The sequence below is a fragment of the Heliangelus exortis genome, chromosome 13, assembly GCF_036169615.1.
Source record: "Heliangelus exortis chromosome 13, bHelExo1.hap1, whole genome shotgun sequence".
NCBI lineage: Eukaryota > Metazoa > Chordata > Aves > Apodiformes > Trochilidae > Heliangelus > Heliangelus exortis.
The window spans coordinates 881,929-907,690 of NC_092434.1; the positions used below are offsets into that span (position 1 = coordinate 881,929).

Sequence of the window (25,762 nt, forward strand, 5' to 3'; positions counted from 1 at the left end):
TTTTCTTCTCTGTTGCCAGTAGCAACATCAGTTGAGTATTCAAAAAAAAAGCCCCTTGAGCAAGCTCTGGAGTGAGAGCAGCAGAGGTGAGGATCCAGGTGTAAGCCTGGGAAGGGCAGGGATGCTCTGGAGGGGTCCTGCTGACATGGCAGGAAAACTTCATTTCATGGCTGATCATTAACATCCCAGAGCACAATGGCACAGAGAAAACAACTGTGGTCCTTGTCTGAATTATTTTGGGTTTGTACCACACTGAACCAGCTGGCCAGAAGGGAATGAGCTGAAGCAACCTGCCACAAATTTTCCTTTGACCTCTGGTGTTCATTCCCTCACCTGAGAGGGAACTGCATCAGCAGACTGATATTGATGCAGTTTGTTTGGTTTTTTACATTTATTTTACTTTATTTTTTTACTTCCTGCCCCATGGATTGTATCTTGCTTTTTTGCTAGCTGAGGGTGGGTGCATTGCTGGCTCTGCCTTGTCACACACCCCATTGTAGCCACTGAGGGACCAAAACTCCCCCCAGGTGAGGCTGCAGGACCTGGGACACAGGAACCTGCTGCTGGTGGAGCTGTGGGTGTCTTGAGTTTGGAGCCCAAAGCCAAACCAGATGGGTGCTCACCTGTCCAGGCCATGACTAACTCGTGCTGCAGCTCCTCCTTGGCAGACAGGAGACAAAGCTTATGGATAATAAACCTCCTTCAGGCTTTTCACTGTTATCCCTGCAAGTTGGGGCTGAGTCTGGTGGACAAGAGATTGCAAGAAGAGCATGCCCTGCAGCTGCCCGTGCTGCTGCTTGTTACACTGGCATCCAGAAATGCCACTGCAGCATCATTTTCCATCAGGAAGCTTTGAAGGGAAGCTCTTCTTGCTTCTCTAACTCACGGAGTGCATGGGGAGAGGAGAAGACCATCCCAAAGGGAGAGCACCAGCAAGGAAGCTGGGAAAGCTGCCAGCATCCTCCTCTCAATCACATCAACCACACGCTGGAGATTAATCAGGCATCTGAATGCTGGAGGGCTGAGGCAGAGCAATTATGGTTTATGGGTCTCTAATCTTTCATTTTTCTCCAGCCAGAGGTGGGATGGAAGCTCAAAGCCCCAGGTGTGCGTGGCACATGGCTGTGCTGCACAGCTCCCCTGCCCTGCTTGGGAGCAAGAGCAGCCATTTGGTGCTGCTCAGACAGTTTTTGTCTTGCCCACTTTGCCTGGAAATATTTTGGCAATTGCAGATTCAAGGGTAGAGTTCAGCCTGCTGTGGGCTTTTATTCTTTTTTATTTTTTTCTTGCAAGTGCAAAGTTGCCCATCAAATGCGTTTTATTTATTTAACGACAGCAAGTAAAAAGAAGTAAAAAAAAAAAATAAATACAGAAGCAGTCAGTTGCTGACCTGTGCTTCTTGCTGTGATCCCTGTGAGTCTGAGTGGCTCTGAAGGCACAAGCTGGAAACTTGGCCTTTTAATGCTGCTGTCAGCTCCTGTTTGTGTGGCTGCAGCCCTGTCTGGAGGTTCCTGGCTGCATGAAATCAGAGCTGGGGATTGCAGATGGTTTGGGCATCCTGAGTGATCTGCCAGATGCTGTCTCTGGGAAAAGGAGGCTGAGGGGAGACCTCCTGGCTCTCTGCAACCCCCTGGGAGGAGGTTGGAGCCTGGGGGGGTCGGGCTCTGCTCCCAAGCACCAAGGGATGGGACAAGAGGAACTTTTGGCCTCAAGTTGTGCCAGGGGAGGGTTAGGTTGGAGTTTGGGGACAATTTCTCCCTAGAAAGAGTTGTAAGGGTTTGGTTTCCAAGCCCTGGAGATGTGATGCTGAGGGCCATGGGTTGGTGGTGGCCTTGGCAGTGCTGGGTTGGACTGGATGATCTTGGATGTCTTTTCCAAGTCTGTGATTCTTTGGATCAAGGTCAGTGCCCTGCATTAAAGGGCCTGAGGGGCACATCCTGGGCTGCCCCAGGGTCCCCTGCTCACCACGGCTGGGCTGGTTTGCAGGCAGAGGCTCTGTTGGCCTCTTGTTTTCCCCAGAGCAGCTCTCCCAGCCATGCAGACAAATTCAACACTTTGCTTCTTAGGAGCTCTCTGTCTCCTCTCTCTGTGTCTCCTCTCTTTGTGTCTCCTCTCTCTGTGTCTCCTCTCTGTGTCTCCTCTCTCTGTGTCTCCTCTCTGTGTCTCCTCTTTCTGTGTCTCCTCTCTCTGTGTCTCCTCTCTCTGTGTCTCCTCTCTGTGTCTCCAAGCTCTGTGGTGGCAGCAGCAGCAGTTGGTCCCATCCCAGCTGTATCCTTGCTGTCAGTACCTCTGCTCCTGTGCTTTTGCTGATGTTTTATAGCAACCCTGTCCCCCAGCTTTCAGCTGCTGGGCTGAAGTTCCTGGCCCGGCTCATGGTGCTGGAGATGGAGGTGCCAGGCAGGAGGATCTGCCCTCTCCAGGTGTTCCCAGCTCTCCTGCGTGTCAGACTGGTTGGCTCTGGAAGCCCCTCCAGGGGGCTCATCCTGGTTTGTCATTTCCAATCTCAGCTTTCTGTGGCTGGGGACTGAACCCCTTGTGCAGGCAGAAAAGGAACAAGCTTCTGGGAAGTGGTTGGGAAGCCCCCCCCGGGGTGGTTTGTTGAGGGTTTGCAGGTTGTTGTTAATCTGCCCGGATAGGGACAGAGATGGGGGCACTGGGGACACAGCTTTTCGTGCTCTGCTAAGGATCAAAGGCACCCTGCTCACCCAGGGTCCCTGCTCTCTGCTTGCTGGCACAGCATTTTGGGTGCTGGGTGTTGCTCCAGGGCTTGCACCACTGCTCCTGGGGCTGCTCTTCATTCTTTATGCTGGCAGACATGAAGGCAGTGAAGATTGGGAGGTGTTTGCTTGGGAGGAGGAGGGTAAACGGAATTTTGGTGGTATCAGCAGGATGCAGAGGAGGGAGGAAAGGTAACAAAACACTCACTGGCCCAAGGAGTGTCCTAGGGGACCATTGCAATAGGAGTTGTGAAGCTTGAGCAATGTGTGGGGTGGACTGAATCCAGGAGCCCAGATCCTTGGCTTCACCCTGGGGGAGAAATAGTATTGACAAAGCTTCCCAGCACTGGGAGGAGAGAGGAACTTTTTCCAAGAAACAGAAGGAAGTTCTTGAAATGAGGAGAAGTGTCACAGCTTCTCACTTGCTGGTGACAACCAGGGACAGAACCCAGGAGCTCCAGCTCCTCACTGGGTGCCCTCTCTGCCCATCCAAAGTTTCTGGGGGTGTCTTTCAGACCCACCTGCTACAGGACCCAAATTTAAGAGCTGCTGCCCAGGCTGAACCATGCAAAGCTGTCTGCAGAGTGGCAGCCAGCAGAGCTGATGTGGTCACCCTGTGTTTCCATGAGCTGCCCAAGAGATGCTCTCCTAACCCTGCCTGCCACGGGTTCCTTGGTGTCTTGGTTTTCTGACTTAGTTGAACTCTTTCTTGGGAAATGGCTCAGCAGCTGAATGGATCTTCTCCTCCTTCATACACACAACACATTTCTCCCTAGCTGGGTTTCCCTTCCATGAGCAAAATGGGCTGAGGGCCACCCCTTTCTCTTGCTGAGCTCTCTAGGTGACTGTGTTCCCTCTCCTTGACTCTTTAGGCAAGCTCAAAATATTTAATTATCATTAAAGGCTTTCTGCAAGGGAAGATTGCTGTGCTGCCCAACCAGAATGGACATGACTGGGGAGCAAATGAAAATTTTCAAACAAAGGGTCTGAACATGCAGCAGGGGGACCTGCAATGGGTCCCTCCTGCAGGAAGGCCCCAGGTGACCCATCACTTGCTGGTGCAATTACCAGAGTCTCGGCTGCTGGCAAGATCAGCAAATGGGGTTTATGTCAGAGCTTGTTACCTTAATTTGGGTAATTGTAGAGCAGAGTGCAGTGGAACAGGCAGTTCAAACCAGGCTGCAGATCACAGGGTGCTGGGCATTGCCTGGAGAGCAGCTGCTGCTCCTCCTTGGGCTGGGGGAGGTGGGAAGAGCAGCCCCTGCCCAGGATGCTCTGCCTTTATGGGCCATTGGAGAAGCATCACCTGCACATTTGTAACCCTTGATTTGATCTTTCCAAAGGCTGGAGGCTTGAATTGCAATTTCAGGCTTGAAAGATGCAGAGTGAAGTGAGGTTCACACCTCCATTTCTGCTGGCAGGTCCTCATGGGCTTTTGTAGAAAGGGGTGGAGGTAAGAGTGACCCTGCTGGACCATCCATCTGATGTCCCCAAACTCCAGCTGAGGCCAGCAGCAAGCATCAGTGGGGAAGGGTAAGAACAAGAGGAGGTAGTGGTGGTTCTTGGCTGTTTGCTCAGCCCCCAGTGCATCTCTGGCTCCTCTGCATCACAGGAGGTATCTCTGTGTGATGGGTTTCTCTTCCAAGGGTCTGTGGGTATGGTCAGAGCTCACTCGCTGTATTTTAAAACATCTGGGGTGCTTTTCCAGGAACATTGCTGCTGGAGCTTGGCTTCTTGAGCTTCTGGGAGCAGAGAGATGTGAAGTTCAGCACCTCAGAATGAATTAATTTCTTTGCTCCCATGTCCCAGAGGGCAGGCAGTGCTCCTGGCACACAGCCCAAGTGTCTGGAAAGCCAACAGGCCCCCAAATTGGGCTTGGACCCTTCCTTGCCCAGAAGCTGAAGATGCTGGTGGTTCCCAAGCACATCCTGTGTGTTTTTTGGCTGGAGACCACTGATGCTCTCCTCCCTCCTGGCCAGCTGGTGGTAGCTTGGTGGCCCCTCCATGTGGCACCAGCACATGGTTTCTGTATGAGGTTTGGGAAGGCACAGAGTGAAACCTGCAGGTGGCAAAAAGAAAAAAAAAAAACAAAAAACATTTGACCTGAGAGCTTTTTGCCTGTGAGGAATAGAAAGAGGCTGATGTCCACCACTTGTGGACAAGAAATGGAGGTGATGCTGCTTGTGCTGCATCAGAGCATCCTCCTGACATGCTAAAAGTGGTGATGCCTTGGCCAAGCAGGAGCAGACCTCTGAGATGTCCCAGGAGGTGTTTAAAATGCCTGGTGAGCTCTCTTGGTCTCCTGGTCCATCCCTGTGCTGTTCCAGGAGTTAATGACAGTCACTGTTAACAAAAAGTATGTCTTCTTGCCAGGTCTTTTGTTATGGGAACAACTAGACTGGTAATTATTCAGGAGGGGCAGAAAATAAACTCAGGAAAGCTGAGCCCTAGGGCTGGAGCAGAATGTGATACCCTGCACACCCCTCTGTCTGCTCAGCCTTTTTATTTTGCAGCCAGGCTGGGCCATTAATGTTAAATTAAGGCTTTGGGGACTGGAGCTGCAAGGCAGGAATTGAGGTTAAACTTGCAAAAATGATTTGTGCATTTTGCTCAGGAGATTTATGGATTCCAGGAGCATTAAATCCAACCAGCATATCAACCACCAGACCTTCCTGGTGCAAGGAGGTGCAGGGAGAGAGGGCCAAGGCATCACCAGGGCAGAACTTCCATCTGCCCTGGGCTCTAATCAAGTGGAGCCTTGGAAAACTTCTGTTTCCCAGCCCTGATTCCCCAGTGCCTGAGCTGCTGCTGTGGTCTGAAGCAGCCCAAGGGTTTTCTGAGCAGCTTTGTGAGCAGAGAACTTCTTGGACACCATCCTGGGAAATATCTTTTTGCCCTGGTTTGGACTCGGCAGGAGGGAAAAAGGAGGTGAAATTCCCAGGATGGAAAGGCTGGGGATAGAGCTGGAGGGTTGGGTAGAGAGAATGAATGAGAAGGTGCAGCTCTGTGTCACTGGCACAGATTTGTCCCTCACAAAGCCCCAGGAATTAAAGATGCTCTCAGGAAAAGCCCCCCTTTCCCACCACTATAAAGTTGAGTGCCAGGCATTAAAAGATCTTTGCATCCAGATTTATTACCCTCTGCAAAAAAAAAAAAACCAAAAAACCAAACTTGTTTCCCTCTGCATAAGTGGCTTTTGGTGGCACAGGGGAATGAAAGTTTGGTGGGAAGAGAGGAAAGGTTTTTTCTCCAGAGGAAAACCACCTGGGGTGTGAGCACCCCCCCTCTCTCCTTTCCCCCCAGAGGCACCTCCTGGGTACCTTGTGCTAGGAGATGAAGGGTTAAGCTCCAGGCCCTGCTGACTGCCATGTGATGAAGTTGCTGGGGTGATTAGGAAAGATCTGGGCCTTAAGAGGAATCACATGGGCTTCTTCCCCAGGGCTCCCTGGATGCAAACCTGCCCTGCCCAAATCCTGCCCTGCTCCCTGCTTCCTGCCTCTCCAGGGGGGAGTGGGGGTTCTGGGGAGAGGGGAGCATGGCTTCACCATCCCAGACCTATACCCAGGCTCCACATCAAAAGGCAGGGAAGAAAAACAACTGCAGAGCATTTTAAAGCAAAATAAATAAACCTCTGGCTGCTCCGGCAGAGTGCTCAGCAAAGGTACAATCGGGTCTGTCTATTTATGGCTTTTAATTTCAAAAGCAAATACATAACAGGAACTTTGGGTATCCAAGTCCTAAAGCAGCCAACTTCTGATATCCAAGCCCCAAAGAACCTGACTTCCCACAATCAAAGGGATTGCCATAACCCTCTGCTTTATCAGGTGGCTGGTGGGACGGGAGGAAATCCTGGGTTTCTGCTCAATGGGGTGGAAGTGGAGGAAATCCTGGGGTTTTATCGAATGAAAGCAGCTTTTAATTGAGAGCACAATGTGACAATACCTGTTTGCACAGTATCTGTCAGCAGGAAGGTCCCCAGAATGTTTTCTTTGCAGGGAGAAGGTGTCTGGGGGACAGCACGTTGCAGGGTGAGGAAGTTTTGAGGAGCAATTGCTGGAGACCAGGACATTTGGGGCTGCTTGTCTGGTGCTTTACCCCAGAGGAGTTGAGCACCACTGCTAAACTGGAAGCATCAAGCCAAGAGAAAGAAGTGGAGATGCTCTCTATCATAACCTGAAATGCATCAGTATGAGAATTATGTATCCTAAGGGTTGCTTTGGCCTCCAGGTTTCTGTGGGGTTGTTTTTTTTTTGGCCATCGAGGTCCATGGGGTTCACGGGCTGCCTGGCATTGATCCTGTCCTGGGTTTGTTTTCTGCAGGTGATGTGACAAACCTGGCTCCTGAGCACTCCTTTGAAGGCACAAAAGTTGGTGTGGGGAACATCGTGCTAGCTCTGTACAGTGGCCTCTTTGCCTATGGAGGATGGTAAGGTGCAGCTCTTCCCACTCCTAAACTCTGGAATTCATCCCTTTGTCCCCAGATTGTGTTGGCAGGAAGAGTGTGCTCAGCTTCCTTGGAACCAGGGCAAGGGGGCTGATGTTTTGGGGCTGCCTGGTGATGGTAAATGTCATATTTCAGGCCCTGTTTCCAGCCAGGATGTGGAAGCACAAAGAAGTGGTGAAGATGTAGAAGAGGCAGCAGATGCTGGGCTGCTTGGTGGTGTTAAGAACAAGCAGCAGGGTGGGTTTAGCAGAGAGAGAGGTGTACAGCTTATTCCAAGCACCAAACTGAAGCTCCTAGAGAGCTTCTTTATCAGTCCCCTTGCCAGCACATGGAGCCAATGCAGTTTGCTGTGGAAACAGCCCACTTGCAGCCATCCTGACCCCCTGGAAGGTGGCCCTGCTGCTTGTGGGTCGAGCTCTTTGCCTGCAATCCCTTCTCCTGTTGCAAGGATGCTGGCAGCACCGTGGGTTTGGTCCACCAGCCCCATCCAGGGCTTGTTTTGTGCTGAAGGTCCTGGAGAAGTCATCAGCCATCCCAAGTTTTCCTGCAGGTTTCAGCCTGTCTGCCCTTCCCGAAATCCCCTTGCAGATGAGTAGAATGAAGGGCTTCATTTATTCCAGGGACTAACCAGAAATAACCCCTGTTCTTTTTAAATTACAGGAATTACTTGAACTTTGTTACTGAAGAGATGATAAATCCCTATAGGTAGGTGTGTGTCCTGGGGGTGACTTTTCCCTGGGAGGAAGCCTTGTTCTTGGGAAGCCCTTTCCTGGTGTGTGTAACAGGGGTTACCAATCAGCCTAGAAGCCAAGGTCTTTTTCTAGGGAAGTAGAAAATGAGGTAAATTAATGGCACTGTTCCTCCCTGGGACAGGGGCAAGCAAATAATAATCTGTGTATGAGAGAGGATGTTGCTTGTGCTGCTTTCCTGTCCTGCTAATATTTATCAGTGCTGTTGGACAGTCCTGCTTCCTTGGCTTGGCACCTCTCTGAATTAGAGGCAAGGAAGAAGCACTTCTGGCTTTATTACTGTCTTGTATAAACTCCCACAAGAATATTTGTGCAAGGGTATGTTTGCCACGTGCCTTCCCTCTTCCCTTGAGCTTCCCTTGAGCAGCAGCTGCTCTCTGCACTGCTTCTGCCTTTCAGGGTTCTGCAGGGGACCTGGTGGGATGAGGATGGGCCACCCCAAAGCAGGAGACTGCTGAGGAATCATTTTTCTCATGGGGAAGGTGCCCAATACAAGCTTCAGGGATGCTTGGTCAAGACCCCATTCCTGGCAGCCCCTGGCAGTGGTTTTAGTGCCTGCTGGGAAGCATTAGGTTTGATAGGCACACAGTTAGGAAAAAGTTTTTTTTCAAGTTGCAATTATTTTCTTGTCTTCTGAATGCAGCCATGGTATTTGACTTGCTCCTCCTGTGGCTTTGAGCTCCACAAGACCCAATTACACGTGGCATCAAGCAGGGTTTCCTTTTTCAGTTTCCAGTTGCAAATGAAGTTAGACTGTTAGGAAAGGCAGATTTGTACCCACAGCCTCCTCCTTACAGACCCACTCAGGCTGTGTCTCAACTCATTTTCTCTGAGTTTCATCAGGCTGCATGGACTTAGAGCCTTAAAACCACCCACTAAATCCCTGATCTTTCCATCTTCCCCACCAGCACCAATGTTTCTCCTTTGCCCAGGAGGGAATGGCTGTGCCTGTGCCTGGCAAGGGTTGGGTTTCATTCTTTGCAGGGATTTTGAATTACTGCTTGCCCAGACAGCCAGAGCCTCTCCCTGCAAGAAAGTCCTCTCTAATCCATCCCTCTCCATCTGTCCCTGCATGGGCATCTCCTCTTCTCCCAGGGGAGCAGTGTGTGCCTGGGAAATGATGTGCTGAGGACTCAAAAGAGGAGCAGAATGACCACAGACAACTTCCAGGAGTGCTGCAGTGGGAACCTTCTGCTCCCTGGCATCAGCAGCTCCCCTGCTGCAGCACTCCAAGGCAATTTATCTTTCCTTCCTAGAAACCTGCCTCTGGCTATCATCATCTCCCTACCTGTAGTCACTTTGGTTTATGTGCTGACAAACTTGGCTTACTTCACCACCCTGTCAACGGAGCAGATGCTGACATCTGAGGCAGTGGCTGTGGTAAGATGGGAGTCAAAGCAGCTTTACAGTCTCTGCATACAGCTTCTGGTTTGCTCCAAGCTGGTCCTGGCTGTTAAAAAAAAAAAAAACAAAACATAAAAACAACTGATGCTTGACAGGAGATACAGATGGGAGCAGGGAAGAGCAGTGTGACCCCAAGTGGGGTCAGTGACAGACAATGGGGAGGGTGGGCAGACAGCTGATGATGCTCTGAATCTGTAAATATGCAAGGTTGCTGCTGGCCTCGTGACTTATCACCAGTTACCATGATATTTATGGGAAAAGGTCATTCAGGCAATAGTGAACTAGATTGTTCTCTCTCTGTATCTTCCTGCTTTTAATTAAGAGAGGGAAAATAATGCTTCTGTTAATTAAAATGCCATTGTGGTCAGAAATCCTGGTTGCTGCAGAAGTGAGCAGCTTGCTATAACCTTGCAAATAGAGGATTGTTTAGGGTTTCACAGGAAACCTCCCACTCCAGGATAAGTTGGTCTGGAGCATTCAGGTGGCATCACTCCATCCTCTGGGTTGGTACCCAGCCCCTCTCCAGAACGTGTAATTTGTTCAAATTTGTACAAATATTAAGTCTTTGCAGGTAGCTGAGGGTTCTTTTGGAGCTTCTGGGTGTGAAATGTCTGACTTGTGACTTCCCCCTCCTTTTAGGATTTTGGGAATTATCACCTGGGTGTCATGTCCTGGATCATACCAGTCTTTGTTGGCTTGTCATGCTTTGGCTCTGTCAATGGATCTCTCTTCACTTCTTCCCGGTAGGTTTCTTGCTCAATTTTTTGTGGTTTTTGTTTGCCAGTCATTCTTAATGCCTCTTCCTTCGTTTGGAGTTGTCCTCCAAAGAATGCCTGTGGGTAGACACGAAGTGGGAAGGGTCTGGAGGACATGTGAGGAATGTGGGGAGGGGAAAAAAAAAAAAAAAAGTCAGACTTCAAAACCATACCCAGTTTAGAGGAAGTGCTTTCAGTGGTCTTGGTCCTCTGCTCCTCAGGCAAAGTCCTGCTGGAGTTATGAGGACATAAACAAGCCCAGGCTTGGGGCTCAGTCATGTTGCCTGGGAAAGTGGATTTAATGAAAAGCAGAAACTTTAGGGCTGAGAATCCTTCCAGAAAGAGGTGAAAGGACAAGGCAGGACAGGGACTGAGCTGGTCCCAGCTCTCACACACATCTCAGGGAAGTTATTTCCAGCTCTCTTTGGGAAGGAGCATACAAACACCTCCTTGCTTGCCCTCTGTGTCCCTTTAAGGTGGGAAAACCTGCACGAGGAGCCTGGGTGTTTGCTGCCTCAGCACTGTTTGGGTCGAGCTTGGGTTCTCCCCTCTTGTTTTGTGCTGCAGACATCACCCAGCCCAGGGCTAAAGGGTGCAGAGGTGATACCTGCTCTGTCTCTCCCACCTCAGGCTGTTCTTTGTGGGATCTCGGGAAGGACACTTGCCTTCCATCCTGTCCATGATCCATCCCAGGCTTCTCACTCCTGTGCCATCCCTCGTCTTCACGGTAAGCACCTGGGCTGTGGTGATGGGCAGCAACCTGCTGTGGAGAAACCCCAGAGTTATTTGGGTTGGAAAGGAGCTCTGAGATCATCAAACCCAACCCTTGATCCACTCCCCCCGTGGTTCCCAGCCCATGGCACTGAGTGCCACATCCAGGCTCTTTTGAAATATCTCCAGGGATGGAGAATCCACCCCTTCCCTGGGCAGCCCATTCCAATGGCTGAGCACCCTCTCCAGAAAGAAATTCTTTCTAATGTCCAACCTAAACCTCCCCTGGCACAACTTGAGACCTCTTGTGCCCTCTTGTCTTGCTGAGAGTTGCCTGGGAAAAGAGCCCAACCCCCCCCTGGCTCCAACCTCCTTTCAGGGAGTTGGAGAGAGTGATGAGGTCTCCCCTGAGCCTCCTCTTCTCCAGCCTCAACACCCCCAGCTCCCTCAGCCCTTCCTCACAGGACTTGTGCTGGATCCCTTCCCAGCCTCCTTGCTCTTCTCTGGACCTGCTCCAGCACCTCAATCTCCTTCCTGAGCTGAGGGGAAGGGCTCAGGGCTATGATCCCAGCAGATTGGGGCTACTTGGGCAGCATCTCCAGACACAGCCAGTCCTGCACCTCCAGGGGATGACAAATCCTTCTCCTTCTCATCATATCCTCATACTCCCCCTCTTGTTTTCAGCTGAAGTAAGAGCTTAAATAAGCTAAAAACAACCAACAGGATTCTTTTCCTGGCAGATAGCCCTACAACACCTGTGTTTGGTGGGTTTTCCTCCTCCCTTTGCTGATGCTTTGCCTTTTTCTGGATGCAGTGTGTGATGACCCTGCTCTATGCCTTCTCCAACAACATTTTCTCAGTCATCAACTTCTTCAGCTTCTTCAACTGGCTGTGTGTGGCTCTGGCCATCATTGGCATGATGTGGCTGCGTTACAAGAAGCCAGAGCTGGAAAGGCCCATCAAGGTGAGAAGATTTTGGTCATCTCCTGGTGCTTCTTCCCCAAGTCCCTTCTCAACACCAGGGGAGGTTCAGCAAATTGAGCTCCAAGTCCTGCATGGAAGAGGGACTGGGATTGCAGGTGTGCAAGGGGAATGTTGGGGTGTAGCTGATGCAGGTGTCCCACAAAAATCCTGCCCAATGCCAATCAGTGCAGGAGGATGAGGAGTTGCCAAGGGGACACCCATCAGGGTGAGGAGGCTCTGGGTGTCAGAGATGAGGGGGGTTCTGGTGGGACAGCTCTCAGGGGTAACAGATTCCCCAGGACACATCAGAGGCTCTCAGTGAAACATTCCATACCATGGTGGAATTCACTTCAAATGGGTTTGGGTTGGGTTGGTTTTTTTTTTTGTGTGTTGTTTTTTGTTTATTTGTTTGCTTGGGGCTTTTTAGGTTGCTTTTTGTTTTTTGGTATTTTGGGGTTTTTTTTTGTTTTGGGTTCTTTTTTTGGTTTTTTTTTTGTTTGCTTTTGTTTCTTGGGTTTTTTTGTTTTTTGTGGTTTTTTTGGTTGGTTGGTTTTTTTGGGTTTTTTTGTTTGGTTTTTGGGTTTGATTTTTTGGGTTTGGTTTTTTGGGGTTTTTTTTTGTTTTTAATAAAGCAGCCAACCTCACTCCTGCAGGGATGAGCACTTTGTTCCCTTTGTCCTTGGCCAGCTTGGCAGCACTGGGTCCCATCTGGGAGGAGGCCAAGCTCATGTCAGCCAGGAGCAGGTCTGCCCTCCTCAGAGCCCTGTTCCTCACTCATCCCCAGCACACTCAGGTCCCTGCCAGGCCACAGGCAGCCAGAGACAACCAACCTCCCAGACCTCTACCCACGCCTTCCCAAAGCACCTCTTTGCAGAACTGCTGCTTTTTTGGTTTTCCCTCTCAAAGCTGGGCTGCTCAGAGCACTGAATCCAAGTCCCCTGAGCCCCTGCCATGGCTTGAGCTGTGGTTGCAGCTGAATTTGATGCTCTTGGTACTTTTCATGAGGAACTGGGGGTCAAAAAAAAAAAGATGCTGAGAAAGGCTTGTGGCTCTTAGCAAGCCACGCCTTCCCAAAGCACCTCTTTGCAGAACTGCTGCTTTTTTGGTTTTCCTTCTCAAAGCTGGGCTGCTCAGAGCACTGAATCCAAGTCCCCTGAGCCCCTGCCATGGCTTGTGCTGTGGTTGCAGCTGAATTTGATGCTCTTGGTAGAGGTGCTTTTCATGAGGCATCATTCAAGGATGGGATTGGGGGCCAAAAAAAAAAGGATGGTGAGAAAGGCTTGTGGCTCTTAGCAAGCCACATCTCTCAGCTTTGTTCTGCTGGTTTGAAGTCTACATCTTCAGTCTAGGTCTGTTTTCTCCAGGGCTGATGAAGAACACAGCCTAAATCCTTTCCTTCCCCATGGCAGCTGAGGGTCAGGGTCCCCTTGTGCAGGTCACTGGGACAGACAGGAGCAGCATCCTCATAGTGATCCATGGTGGGACACAAACTCCTTCCCTCCCCAGAGTCTACAGCTAAATAAACTTCACTGGAAAAGTGCACTCTGGTCTCCAGATCCCACTTCTGACCTGTTCTTTGGCTCCTTGTTTAGGTGAACATCTGCCTGCCCATTTTCTTCATCCTGGCCTGCCTGTTTCTCATTGCTGTTTCCTTCTGGATGACACCAAAGGAATGTGCCATTGGCTTTGCAATCATCTTCAGTGGGATCCCTGTTTACTTCTTTGGGGTCTGGTGGCAAAACAAGCCCAAATGGGTTCTCCAAGGCATCTGTAAGTACCACCAGGGAGGAGCAAGGGTTTTGCTTTCCAAAACCAGCAGCTTCCCAGTGAGCTGCAGCTGCTGCATTTTGCTTTGTGTAGTGAAGGCTCCCAGTGGTTTGGCTCTGATCAATTGTTCTGTAATGGTAACAAGTTTTAACCTGAGGATTTTAACCTTCTCTACCAAGCACCCAGAATGCACTCTGCCTTGTAATAATTGCAAATATTGGGCCAAATACCTGGAGGGTTTTTTTGTTTTTTTTTTTGTCTTGGCAAACAGATTCACTGAGCACATTTGCTGCCTTCCTTCTGCCTCCTGTAAAAACCCAGGGCCAAGGCTTTTGTCAGCAGAGAATCCCTTCCTAGTGGTGTAAGAAGGGAAAAGGAGTGACAGGGTAACAGTCTGAGTACAGCTGACTGCTGAAAATTCAGAATTGGTCCCAAACCATCACTCAGTCAGTTCCTGACCCTTGGCATCAAGATGTGGCAGCAGCAGAGAGTTGCAGAGGGATGGGGAGAATCCCCTGGATATTTTCTCTTAGAAGGTTTATTTTTGGGGTGTCTTTGTGGAAGGTTTGTCCAAGAGCTGGCACACTACACCATGGTGTGTTTGGGAGGGATGGAAGGGACAGGGAACCTCTGTGTTGTTCAAGTAGAACTCAACTCTCCCATCTGCCTCCCAGCTCCTCTACAATAGGCTGACCCAAAAAAGGAGACAAACAGAAATGCCCACCCTTAGCTGGATGCTTTTTATGAAAAAGAAAAAGGCTTTCAACAGGGCTCAGCACTTGTGGGGTTTTTTTGGGTTTTTTTGTTTTGTTTTTTTTTCCCTGTCTCTCTCTCACTTTCTCTCAAACACTCACTTTTTTATTCTGAGTATTAGGCTCAGTTCCTGGAAAAGGCATTTTTTTGCAGTGCCTGGGTGGCAAATTACCATATTAATTGTTCTCCATCCCCCCAGAGGCTTGTAGGGAAATATAGAAAATACTCTGGGAACACTGAATGATAATCCTTCAAATGTCCAGTTAGGAACTTTAAACACATGTGGATATTCACATATTGCAGATGATTTGATCCCCTCCAACAGACCAAATTCAGGTGTGTTTGGATAGTAACCACCAGAATTAATGGGTGGGAAAAGAAAAATGTTCCAGTTTTAACACCTTTCCTGTGCAGATTTGTGTCTGAAATGTTTCCTTTGCTCTTCACCTGCTCCATGCAGGGCAGTGGGCTCAGCAGCCTGGGCTGGTTTTGTCCTGGGCACTGGAGCCTTTAAAGAAGCTGTGTGTAAATACAGCTGAGATTTTCAAAACTGGAGGCAAAAGCATCAGCTCAGTCCTGCTCCTGTACCCAGGTCCCTTCTGGCTGCTTGTAGTCTTGCATCCAAACCTCGTTACTCCATCACCATTAAATTAAAAACTGGAGGCTCTTTCAGGGCAGTGCCAGGAGCAAAGCTCCCAAAGTTACCACTTCAAGTTCTGGCCATGAGCAGAGAGCAGCCTGCAGTTCTTTGCCTTTCAGAAGCTTAAACTGGATTTGGACCAATCCTGCTCAGAACCAGGGTGGGGGGAGGCACACGGGTCAGGCCTTTTGAGGCACAAGGTCGTGAACTTGATATCTTGATATATTGATATATTGATATATTGATATATTGATATATTGATATATGTACCAAGATATGTATCAATATATACTTGATTTATTAATATATATACCAAGATATATTTTGGGGGGGCCCTGTGTGCAATCTCTGACCTGGACTTTGCTTTCTTCCCCACAAGTCTGTACCACAGTCCTGTTCCAGAAGCTGATGGAAGTGGTTCCTCAAGAATCATAAGCAGGAAAAGCAGGGACACTCAGCTCGAGGAAACGCACAATCTTGTTTTAAGACAACACAAGGAGAAAACACTTCTGATCCCTCTTCAAGGAAACCTAAGCACTGGAGCACCCCCTCAGAGCTGCTTTGTGTCTGACACCGTGTCCCTGGCTCTGCCTTGCCTCCCCCAGCCCCTCCACCACCCCTGGCAGATGAGGAGCCCTGCAGTGAGAAGTTCTTGGTACGAAGGTGGGGCGGGAGGAAGGATTCCTGCCAGCAATGAGTCCAAGCAGCATCTGTGTGTGTGTCTGTGTGGTGCTGGGGAATGCTCCAGATAACCCTGGATCTGTTCCTGAGCCAAGTTTGGGGGTTGCCAGCCTTGCAGATGTGCCTGGAGCTGGGGCAGAGCCACAGGATGGTCCTAAGCCTGATCCATCTGCCTTACCTGGTCATGGAAGGGCTGTTTGGGAGGCAAGGGTTGGCTGATGTTGGCTCACACAAACACACACACACAAACTCATACCAAAATCTGTGCTGCTGGATGCTCTGGACTCTTCCCCCTGGCAGTGACTGAGGTGAGACAAGGCAGAGTGGAATTAAGTGTCAGAGAAATGGTATGGGGAAACCTCATCTGACTTTCACTGCCTTCCTGACAAGAGCACTGGGGGTCCCCTGCCACTGCCTGGCTTTTAACCCTTAGATCCAAGCCCTCTCCCTGCTATTGAGCCAATCCTCTAGGATGCTCTTCACCAGAGTGCCCACCCCATCACCCTGGGAATGAGCACTGAGGGTGAAGTTCCTCCTGAGAAACCCAGGGAACTGCAATCAGCAGAAAGCCAAGCCCTTGGCTTTGCCTCACTCCATGTTTCCCTGTAGCTAATCCCAGCATGGGGTGAGCAACCTTTTCAGATGGCCCTGCTCAGTGCTTGCAGTGCCCTTCATCTTTACCCCTAAACCATTTGCAAAGAGAAAAGAAGGGTGGGTGGGGGGTGGGATTCCCTCAGCTGGGTCCCTGGGCTCTGGCTGGGCATTCTGTCACCCTGCCCTCTGTCTCTTCTAGAACCTGCAGTGGAGATGGGACCAAGTGGCCCTGGGGGTGTAAAAAGGGGCAGGATGTCCCCCAGGATGTCAGCCTGCTGGTTTAGATGGTGTCTTTGGCTTTCAGAAGCAGGGACTGAGGGTCTGGTCCTCCTCTGTGCAGAGCTGCAGCATCAGGTTTGACTTGGAGGGGTGTCCCCATCACCATCTTCCCCTGCAGGGAGTGATCTTTGAGCACAAACCTCTCCCCCCCATGGGAAATCTTGGTTTGGGTGGTGCAGTCCTAGCCCCTGAGCCCACCCAAAATTCCACTGTTTTCTCTGTAGTTGATACTGTCCTCTTCATGTTGCTTTATTCAGCCAAAAGCATCAGCTTCTCAGCAGAGCTGCAGTTCTTCAACACTTTGCTCATTGTGCCTCTGTGCTCAAGGTGATAATTGGGAATCAGAGCATCTTGTCCTCACAAGTGAGCTGCTTCAGTCTGATCTTCTCTGGGCTTCTGCTTCGTGCTGTTCAACTCTTTGTTCTCCACATTTTTCTTAACTGAGCAGTTTGGAAGCCAGGATCCTCCTCCAAGAGCTGGTGCTTCCTACTGGATTCTCCTCCTCTCAGCAGAGGTTTTTTTGGATGATGAGGCATTAAGGATACCAATGGTACTAGCTCATGCTTTCTCCTTTCAAGAAATTTTTTAGTTTAAAAAAAAAAAAAAAAGAAAAAAGTAAAAAGAAAAAAAAAAATAGGGTGTGTGTTTAAAGCAGGTGGCAGCTTCTGTTGATGTGTGTGGGACAGTGACCATGGTTATGCCAACAAGTGTCTCTGTGCAGCTCTTTTTTTTGGTTTTTTTGCTTTGCCACCCAGGTGTCTGTGCTTTGGGGCAGTGCAGGAGGAGCAGGTGACAATCAGCATGCTGAGGACTTGGCTGTCAGGTTCCTTCTTTCCATGCCCAAACCAGCTCAGGTGCCACTTGACACGTGGATTGAGCTCCCCTGGAGCTCTCTTAACCCGTGGGGAGCTGCAGTTGGGTTGGGGACATCCACAGAATGTCCCCAAAGAAGCCGAAGTCAATGGCCAGTGCTTGGCTGGTCAGGGACCTACGTGCAATGAGTTGGAGCATCCCAGATCCAGGTGCTTGCAGAGAGGCATTTGCATAAATAAGGTCATGAACCAGAAAACCTGACCTCAGTGGTCAGAATCCTCTTCCAGCTGAGGATATTTTGCCAGGGTTTTTGATGGGAAATCATTGCTGGGCCTGGCTGGTGGAGGGTGAAGTCTCTCACCTCCCCCTTGGTCTGCAGGTTTGGGTTTTTGGGCTGTAGGAAGCTCAGGGCCAGCTTCTTGCAGGGCCTGGGTTCAGGGCAGGGACTTTCCTTGCCCATGGGTGCCAGGAGAATTCAGTGTGATGCAAAAGGAAGGGATTTGAACTCACATCCAATGGAAATCAGCACTTGAGTCCAAGCCAGAGAGCTCAGAAATAGGTCCAGATCTCCCAAAGGCATGGGCTTGCTTGGTTTGGAGGTGTCTTTTGATGTCTTGTATCAGTGATGAAGACCATCAGTACACAATAGCCTCCTGGTGAACCTTTCACAATGGTTTCAAAGAGGAGATGTCACACTGAGAAATACTTTTTTATTAATTAACTGATTTTAATTAAGCCCTTAACCCTCTTGCTTGCTCTTTATGAGTTTTCATGATTTTTCACTTGCTGCTAAAGATCTTTTTCATGTACTAACCTGCTGGCTCTGGTATCAATACTGTGTGTTTCCTGGTGATCTCACCAGCATCTCCATGGCAATAGAGGTGTGGGAAGAAACTGAACCAGGTACCAGCACAGAATGACAAAAATTGAATTTGCTCAGCCACAGCTTGTGTCTCCAAAGCTTACCTTTAAAAAAAAAAAAAATTTTCTTTTATCCCTGATAATTCCTCTCCACCAAAGCTTGGTGACGTGGCTGTTGATCCCAATAGTTCCCCAACAGGGCTGTAAGGGGGTGGGTTATTTTTTTTTTTTCTGGAGGTTAGGGAGATAATGATTAAGGGGGTAAACTAAAATCATTTTATGGAGAAAACTAAAGCATTTTTTAGTCCAAAGAGTGAATTGTTCCACTGCTGCAACAGCTGGTAAGCCAGATCAGCAGCCAGGTTGGACTGGATGATCTTAAAGATATCTTCCTGCCCAAAATATTCTGTGAGTATCTGGTGCCCTTGGGGGCTTGGCTGTGCTCAGCTGGATTTTGGTGTGGAAAAAAAAAAAAAAAAAAAGATAATACACCCCCAGGAAAAGCCTCCTTGCTGCTTGTTGTCCTCCAGTGTGGAAGGAGATGTGTCACCAGGGGAGCAACAGGGACTTCACAGAATATTTCCTGGTTTTGCCAGCACTGGCTGTGGGGTTTCTCTGTTGTTCCCCTGTGCTCTCTGAGCCCCTGAGCAGTCACACCTCTTGCTACCCCCCCAAGGGAGGGAAAGGGATTTGCTTCCCTAAACAGTAGCTCCAGTCAAACAAGGTACCACCTGAATCCATTCCATATGACAGCATTCTGGAAGTCCAGCCCCAGCCAGCATGCTGGGGGAGCTGTAAACTCCTTTTTTAGGTTAGAAAAGACCTTTCAGATCCTCGAGTCCAACCCTGGGGCTGTGGCTCTGTATTTCTGTGAGCAGTGGCTGTGCTCCAGCAGCCCCTTGGTCCTTCCCCTAACCCCCCCCCTCTCTGTTAGTGCTCTTTTTGCCTTGTTTTTAAGGATTTAGAGTCCCAGGCAGTCGGTGCTCATGGCACAGCATCCCACAGGGGCTGCTGAACAGAACAGGGACTTCAGAGCCAGCAGCCAGGTGCTTCCTTATGCCTTGGGTTCCCCTTTCTACATGAGAAATTTTCTTCCCAACTCAGAAGGGAACCAAATGCTCCTGGCCAAAAATATGGGAGGGGGGATTTAAAGTCGCCCTGGGTGAATTTTTATATTTTTTTTGTTTTAATTTCCTGCAGTCTTTGTGGCGTTTTCTGTCTCAGACACTGTGTTGTGGTAAACACACTTTTGGTTTTTAATGCTCCCCTCCATGGCTGCTGAGTCCAAAGGGACTTGGTCATTGTCAAAGAAACTTTCAAGACCCTTCAGCTGGTTTGAAACTCCCAAGAAGCAGCTCCAAGCCTCTCCCTGGGTGGGAGCTTGGGAATGAGGCTCCTCCATGGGCTCCTGCTCTGGGTCTGCCCCAGTTGTGGAGCTCCTGGAGCTCTTCCCCATGGCCATGACTTCCAACCATGGAAAGCTGGGAACACCACCCAGCCATGGTGGTGGTGATGGTGGTGGTGGTGCTGGTGGTGGTGGTGGTGGTGGCAGAGCCCTGGTCCTGCTGTGGGGAAGCAGAGGACCAGGGGTTCTCTGAGGCTGGGAAGGTACCTGTGCCTTCAGCTCCAGTCTTCTCGGGCTCGAATCAAAAATAAAAAATTTGTTAAGAAAAAAAAAAAAACCAACAACAAAAAAACCAAAAAAAAACAAACCAAGACAAAAAACCAACAGACCAAACAGGAAGAAAAGAGCCAAGTGTTGTCATTACGCAAGGCTGCTTGGGGCTGTTTTTGTGGGACAGCAGCTTTTCCATCCCCCACTTGCACAACTCCCTTCCCGATGCCATCAAAGGGGCAGGCGAGGTTTGGCCACAGAGCTGGGACAAAGCTTCCTCCTGGAGCTTGGGAAAGGGCAGCCCTGGGGCTCAGATGGCTCCAGCTCCCCCCAGGCCTTGGGTCTGAGCTCTGCCAGACGGTGCCACGACCTCAGCAGAACCCCAGGGAACCTCAATTGCAGCTTTGTGCCAGCTCTGAGCATCTCCAACCTGGCTGGAGCCAGCCCCACTTGGCTGCCCTCCAGGAAACAGTGGGAATTTTGTTCCTCTGCCTCCCCCCAGGACCTTTTCTGAGCCAGGGCATCCCCTGAGACCTCGGCGTTGAGGGATGCTCAAGGGGCTCTTCCTTGGTGGGTCCATGAGGAGCTGCAGCTGCCCAGCCAGCCTCAGGATGCTTTTCCCTGGAAGTTTCTTCCCAGTTTACACAGTTCCAACTGGAACTGGCAGCTGGGGTGTGGGATGCTGCTGGGAGCCCAGACCAAGTGCCCTTCAGCTGCACGTAGGAAATGTGGCTTGGGTGAGGTCACCCTGAAGGAAGTGATGGCCAGAAAAGTATTTCTTTGCTTTTTTAGCCCCCTGTCCCTTGTGTGAGAAGGGGTGTTGCTTCCTCCAGCTGGTGAAGTGTTGGTGAGGAAAATAAAATAAAATTATATATAATATTTTTTTAAATATTGAATTAATTTTTAAATGGCCTAGAAGAGACTTTATACCTAAATCATTCCCCGTGGGGGATTTTCATCCCTGTGCAGATGCTCTCCTGCATCCCATCCATCAGGACAGGGTGCTGGGGGGTCTGGCTGCTGCTCCTGCACTGGGATGAATTTCACACAGAAGGGAAAAAAAATCCTGATTTGTTCAGAGGACAGGGTGAGGTCTGTGTCCCACCTAAATCCTTGCAGAGGAAGAACTTTTAAGTGGTACCCAGACCTTGCACTGGCCCACAGAACAAAAGGAGGGTGAAATTCACTTCTAGTGAATAATCTGACTTTTCAGAGCTACCTTTTTTCTGAAGTTTGTATTTTTGTTGGTTTGGGTTTGTTTGTTGTTTTTTTTTTTTAAACACAGAGGGGGTGGGGGGGCAAAAAAAAAGATCCTAACACACAGAAAATCTAGACCTGATTTACAATTTTGTTATATTTGGTTGCTCTAAAAATATTTTACTAATTTAAATGTTGCTGTAGAGGACATTCTATTTATTTTAAGGGGTAAATATCTTTTAGTCTTAATACTTCTACAGAAAGTGCTGTCTATTCACAATGTTTGTGTTCCTGGCAACACAGCAATTCCACAACTGTTTGAGTGCTGGTCAGCCAGTGGTAACTTAATCAAATTGCCTTGTAAAACAAGATATCTCCTGCAATGTATTTTTTTTTTAGTATTTCTTGATTCTTTTATGTCCGTGGTTAACAAATTTGTTAAATGTTTGGGTTGTTCTATGTTTTGGGTTGCTGGTTTTTTTTTTAACAAAGAAAGCTGAATCACAACTCTCTTGTCGCTTGTCTTTGCCTCCAAAACTTTTATTTTTTTTAACCAAAGGTTGTGTTGTTTATCCCACTTCCACCAGCACCTGAGCTCAACAGATCTAGGAGCATAGGTGAGCAATGACAGCATCCATTCCTCTGTCCCCAGCCTCCTTTTTATTTAAATTCTGGTTAATATCTCTGGTTTTTCTTGTGTTAAAATGAAGGGGATGGGAAGGTGGGTGAGCTCTGAGCAAGAACTGGGAGCAGAAGAGGAATGTCCCAGTTCCCAGAGGGTATCTGCATGGATGTATGACAGAGATGCTGCTGGGAAAAGCTTGCAGCCAAAAAAAAAAACAACAACTGGAAGGTACCAAATTTTATCCAGGGAAAGTGATCAGGGTGCTGAGACTCTTCTCTGCCAGGAGGAGAAATGGGTGTGAAATGCTTCATCAGAAAGGCTGCAAAGAAAACTCCTTGGAAAAATGATGCCTACAGAGGCTCAAAGAGGTGAGATACACACATTTTCCATGCTGCACTCAGTGTCCTGAACAAGGAGAGAATTCACTAGAAAAAGGAGATTTTTGATTTACTCTCAAGCTGGCTCAGAAAGCAACCCTGGAAGAGAAGACCTCTGGGGTTGTCTGCTCAAACCCAAGGTCCTTGTGAAACCAAACCCTGCTACCACAGTAATATTTAACTTGAAATATATCCACAGGGAAAAAAAAGGCAGAAGTCAGAGAATGCTGTTGACAAGGGACGTGTGTGTGTGACAGGGAGCCCAGAGGCTCCTCTGTAGGAGAGACTCTTGGTGGAGGAATTAGGAGGAATCTAAGGGGAGCATCTTCAGGAGCCAAGGTGGGTACCAGCAGAACATCCTCTGCTCTTAGGGACCTAAAAGAGACTTTTTGAAAAGTCTGCCACCAAGGAAGGGTGAACCCTGGAAGCAGCAGGTAGAAATAAACTGCAGGCGAGCCCAGCAAAAAGCAATAAACTCCTTGTTTATTGGAGGATTTGTGGGGAGGATGAAAGGCACTAAATGTGTTTGGGTTGGGAAGAAGCCAGGAAGGGTGCAGGGTGACACGGGCTGGGAACTGCTTCAAGGCAGAAATGAAAGCAGGAGCTGAGGAGGAATTAGGGGTAGAACCAATAAGGGGATCCTCTGGGGCAGATAATACACCAAACCTGAGCTATAAATATGAGGCTATGTAATAAAAGGAGAGTGGGTGCTGACAAACCCTTGCAGGACAACAAAATTGTCCCCTTTGTGAGGCAATGGAAGTTCTGCCTGCAAGCCTTTTTTTTTTTTTTTTAAAAAAAGGAGTTCACTTCTTTAATACTTAATTCTTTTATACTTAATTCTTAGTTCTTAATACTTAATTCTTAGTTCTTAATACTTCACTTGTCCCAAAGCTGTGAAATAAATGGGTTGTCATCACTTGTCCCCATGTCCCTTGGAGCCAGACCACCTCTCCAGCCCTGGGAGGGCCATGCACATCCTACAAAGCAGGCTCAGTGGGTGGGGATGGCTTTGTCCATGGCTGCCCCAAAAGGCCAGCAGGTTTTAAAGGTGTTTTGCCACTCCATCTTCCATCTACACATTGCCCTGGGCCTTTTGCTCAATCCAAAGCAAGCTTGGAGCAAGAGCTCTCATCAAAGCCCTCCCCAGATTTCAGAAGGTGAGGTACTGTCTGAAACAGTTCTGTGTCTTGTAGCCTCCAGAGCCAGTCAACAATATTATCAGAAAAGCAATAAAAATAAAAGGCACAGAGCCTTGTGCACACTACGTGCCATGAGCAGACTGTAAGGACGTGGCAATGTGCCTCTGCAAACCCTACAAATGTAACTATATGGGGGGAACACGAGGGTGTTCTCCACTTTGGACCAGTTTTCTGGCTGCTTTGGTCAAGGTCTCCAGGAGCCTGGCTCTAGATTGCAGTGAGGTCATTTCTGCTCTAACTTGTCTGGGACAATCCTGGGCTCCCCGTGCCCCTCCTTGCCTTGTGTTACCACTCTGAGCTGCAAACTCATCCCTTTAACCCAAACTCATCCCTTTAACCCAAACTCATCCCTCTAACCCAAACTCATCCCTTTAACCCAAACTTATCCCTCTCACCCAAACTCATCCCTTTAATCCAAACTCATCCCTTTAACCCAAACTCATCCCTCTCACCCTAACTCATCCCTTTAACCCAAAATCATCCCTCTAACTCAAATTCATCCCTCTCATCCAAACTCATCCCTCTCACCCCAACTCATCCCTCTCACCCCAACTCATCCCTTTCACCCCAACTCATCCCTCTCACCCCAACTCATCCCTCAAACTCATCCCTCTCACCCAAACTCATCCCTTTAACCCAAACTCATCCCTTTAACCCAAACTCATCCCTCTAACTCAAACTCATCCCTTTAACCCAAACTCATCCCTCTCACCCCAACTCATCCCTCTAGCCCTCTGGCTTTGCAGAGCTCATAAATCAGGTCTGGGCAACTCAGGTATTTATTTGGGAGGTTTTGTGGTGTAAGGAGCTGCACGGAGGTGCTGGTGCATGTTCCCTCTGAGCACAGCCTTGCTGCAAAGACAACAGAGCAGTTAAAAGAGAAAAAAAAAAACCCCAAACCTATGTCTGGAGGGGATGTGTTACCTCTGCCAGGAGAAGGGGGGATGGTGAAGCCTCTGCTCAGCTCATGGGGAATGGAGCCCTGTGAGGCTCTGTGTGATAAACCAGATGCAAAACCACATTTTTGGTCCTGCAAAGACTTGGAATGAGGTTGCTGCTGGCCCCGGGTTTCAATAAACAAAAGTCAGCAGATCAATTGCACGTGGATGGTAATGATAACAGATTAAAAAAAAAAAAAAGAAAATAATTAAAAAAGGACATGTAATCTTTCTACATCAAATCTTGAGAAAATCCAGCTGAAGGGTTTGGGGCTGCCTCAGCTGCAGCTGGGGAAATGCTTGTGTGGCCACAGGGAGATCTGGCCAAGATGTGCAAGGAGGAGCTGAGTTTGCAGACATTGCTGCAAGGACTGAAAAGGATGCCCAGACTTGGCTGTCCACCCTGTCCTGCCCCTCTGCCAGGCTCAGGGAGCTGCGAAAGCTGCCTGCAAGTCACTGGGAGGTGGGCACTGCATGGGGAGAGCTGCCTGGACCAAAGAAAAAGCCCCAGGGACACAGTGGGAACATCCTTGGGTACCCATGGGGTGGGTGGTGCCACCTTTCACTCTTCCACTGCTTTCAGTGTTGAAGTCAGACAATTTTTAGGGTCTCTAAAGGATTTTCCAGATGTCCTGATGAACTGCAGGAATTGTAAGGCTGGGAACACTCATGGCAGGATGAGCTCCCTGCTGTTTAACTGCAGCCTCCCAATGCTGCCTGCCTGTCTGTCTGTCTGTCTGTCTGTCTGCTGCTAAGTGGTATTTAGCCATTTCCCAGCCTCCTGTTTGTATTAGGAGAAGAAAAAAAAATAATAATAAACCCCAGCTTGACAGTGTTACTTGAAACAGTCTTTTCAAAGAGGCTCTGCCTCTCCCCAGCATCAAGAGTTGAAGCTCTCACATGACACTTTGGGTCCTGCAATTACTGCAGAAATCAGAGCTGGAAGCTTGGTCACAGGGGGAGAGCAGGAACCTGAGAAAGGAACCAAACAGAAAAGCCTGGGCTGAGGAGCTGCTAATCAGCTGCTCCTTCCTCAGGTAGAGAAAATAATTGCTTCAAAATAGAACTTCCCCTTCCTAGAAGCAAGCCATTAAAAGCCACAATAATCCCAGTGTAGATCAGATCCTCTGATTGCTTTTGCTGGTCACATTTTTTTCTTTAGAAAGAACACTTGGGGATGGAAAAATCCTTTTGTTACTTGTTCATGTTTGTTTTCTTCAGGCACCTCTCATACTTTATAGAAAAAGCCAGAAGCTTGGCATCACTTGGTAAGGAAGATTACAAGTCTCAAACCTCTCCTGCTTTTTGTTTTTTAGCTTCCAGGTTTAATAAAAAATAATACTTTAAATGGGAACATGGGAAATTTAAGCAAAAATAGGTTTGGTTTTTTTTTTCTAGTACCCTGTAGAGCTTCTGAGCAGGTGCTGAGCAAAAGTTTAACAGCTTCTCTGTCTTATTCACTAAAACTCAGTTAAGAGAACTTCCTGCACCTAAGTCAGAGGAGATAAATCCAAAACCCTTGCAAAACGTTCTCTACAGGATGTTCTTCCTGCTATGTGGGTGAAATACCACCTGGATTTCTTCCCTGCCTTCAGCACAGAAAACTAAGCCTGCAAAACCACTTTTCCATCTGCTTAATCCCAGCCCTGGGCTTGCAGACTCCTCAGTGTCTGATGC

The 25,762-nt window shown here is 48.8% G+C and overlaps 1 protein-coding gene across 2 annotated transcripts in view; it reads left to right on the forward strand.

Moving 5' to 3' along the window:
* Window positions 1-21,450, forward strand: part of SLC7A5 (solute carrier family 7 member 5) — a 38,555-nt gene extending 17,105 nt beyond the window's left edge. The window contains exons 3-11 of one of the 2 annotated variants that reach the window (XR_011728373.1): window positions 7,038-7,143; window positions 7,822-7,866; window positions 9,167-9,290; window positions 9,954-10,057; window positions 10,700-10,796; window positions 11,595-11,744; window positions 13,336-13,513; window positions 15,283-19,652; window positions 19,686-21,450. Coding sequence is in view for 1 of the 2 variants with exons in the window: in XM_071756552.1 (XP_071612653.1) it covers window positions 7,038-7,143; window positions 7,822-7,866; window positions 9,167-9,290; window positions 9,954-10,057; window positions 10,700-10,796; window positions 11,595-11,744; window positions 13,336-13,513; window positions 15,283-15,338 (860 nt within the window). In the remaining variant the exon portion in view is untranslated. Of the gene's footprint in view, window positions 1-7,037; window positions 7,144-7,821; window positions 7,867-9,166; window positions 9,291-9,953; window positions 10,058-10,699; window positions 10,797-11,594; window positions 11,745-13,335; window positions 13,514-15,282 lie in introns of both variants that reach the window. The other variant, XM_071756552.1, reaches the window with a different exon arrangement.
* The last annotated feature ends 4,312 nt before the right edge of the window (window positions 21,451-25,762 follow it).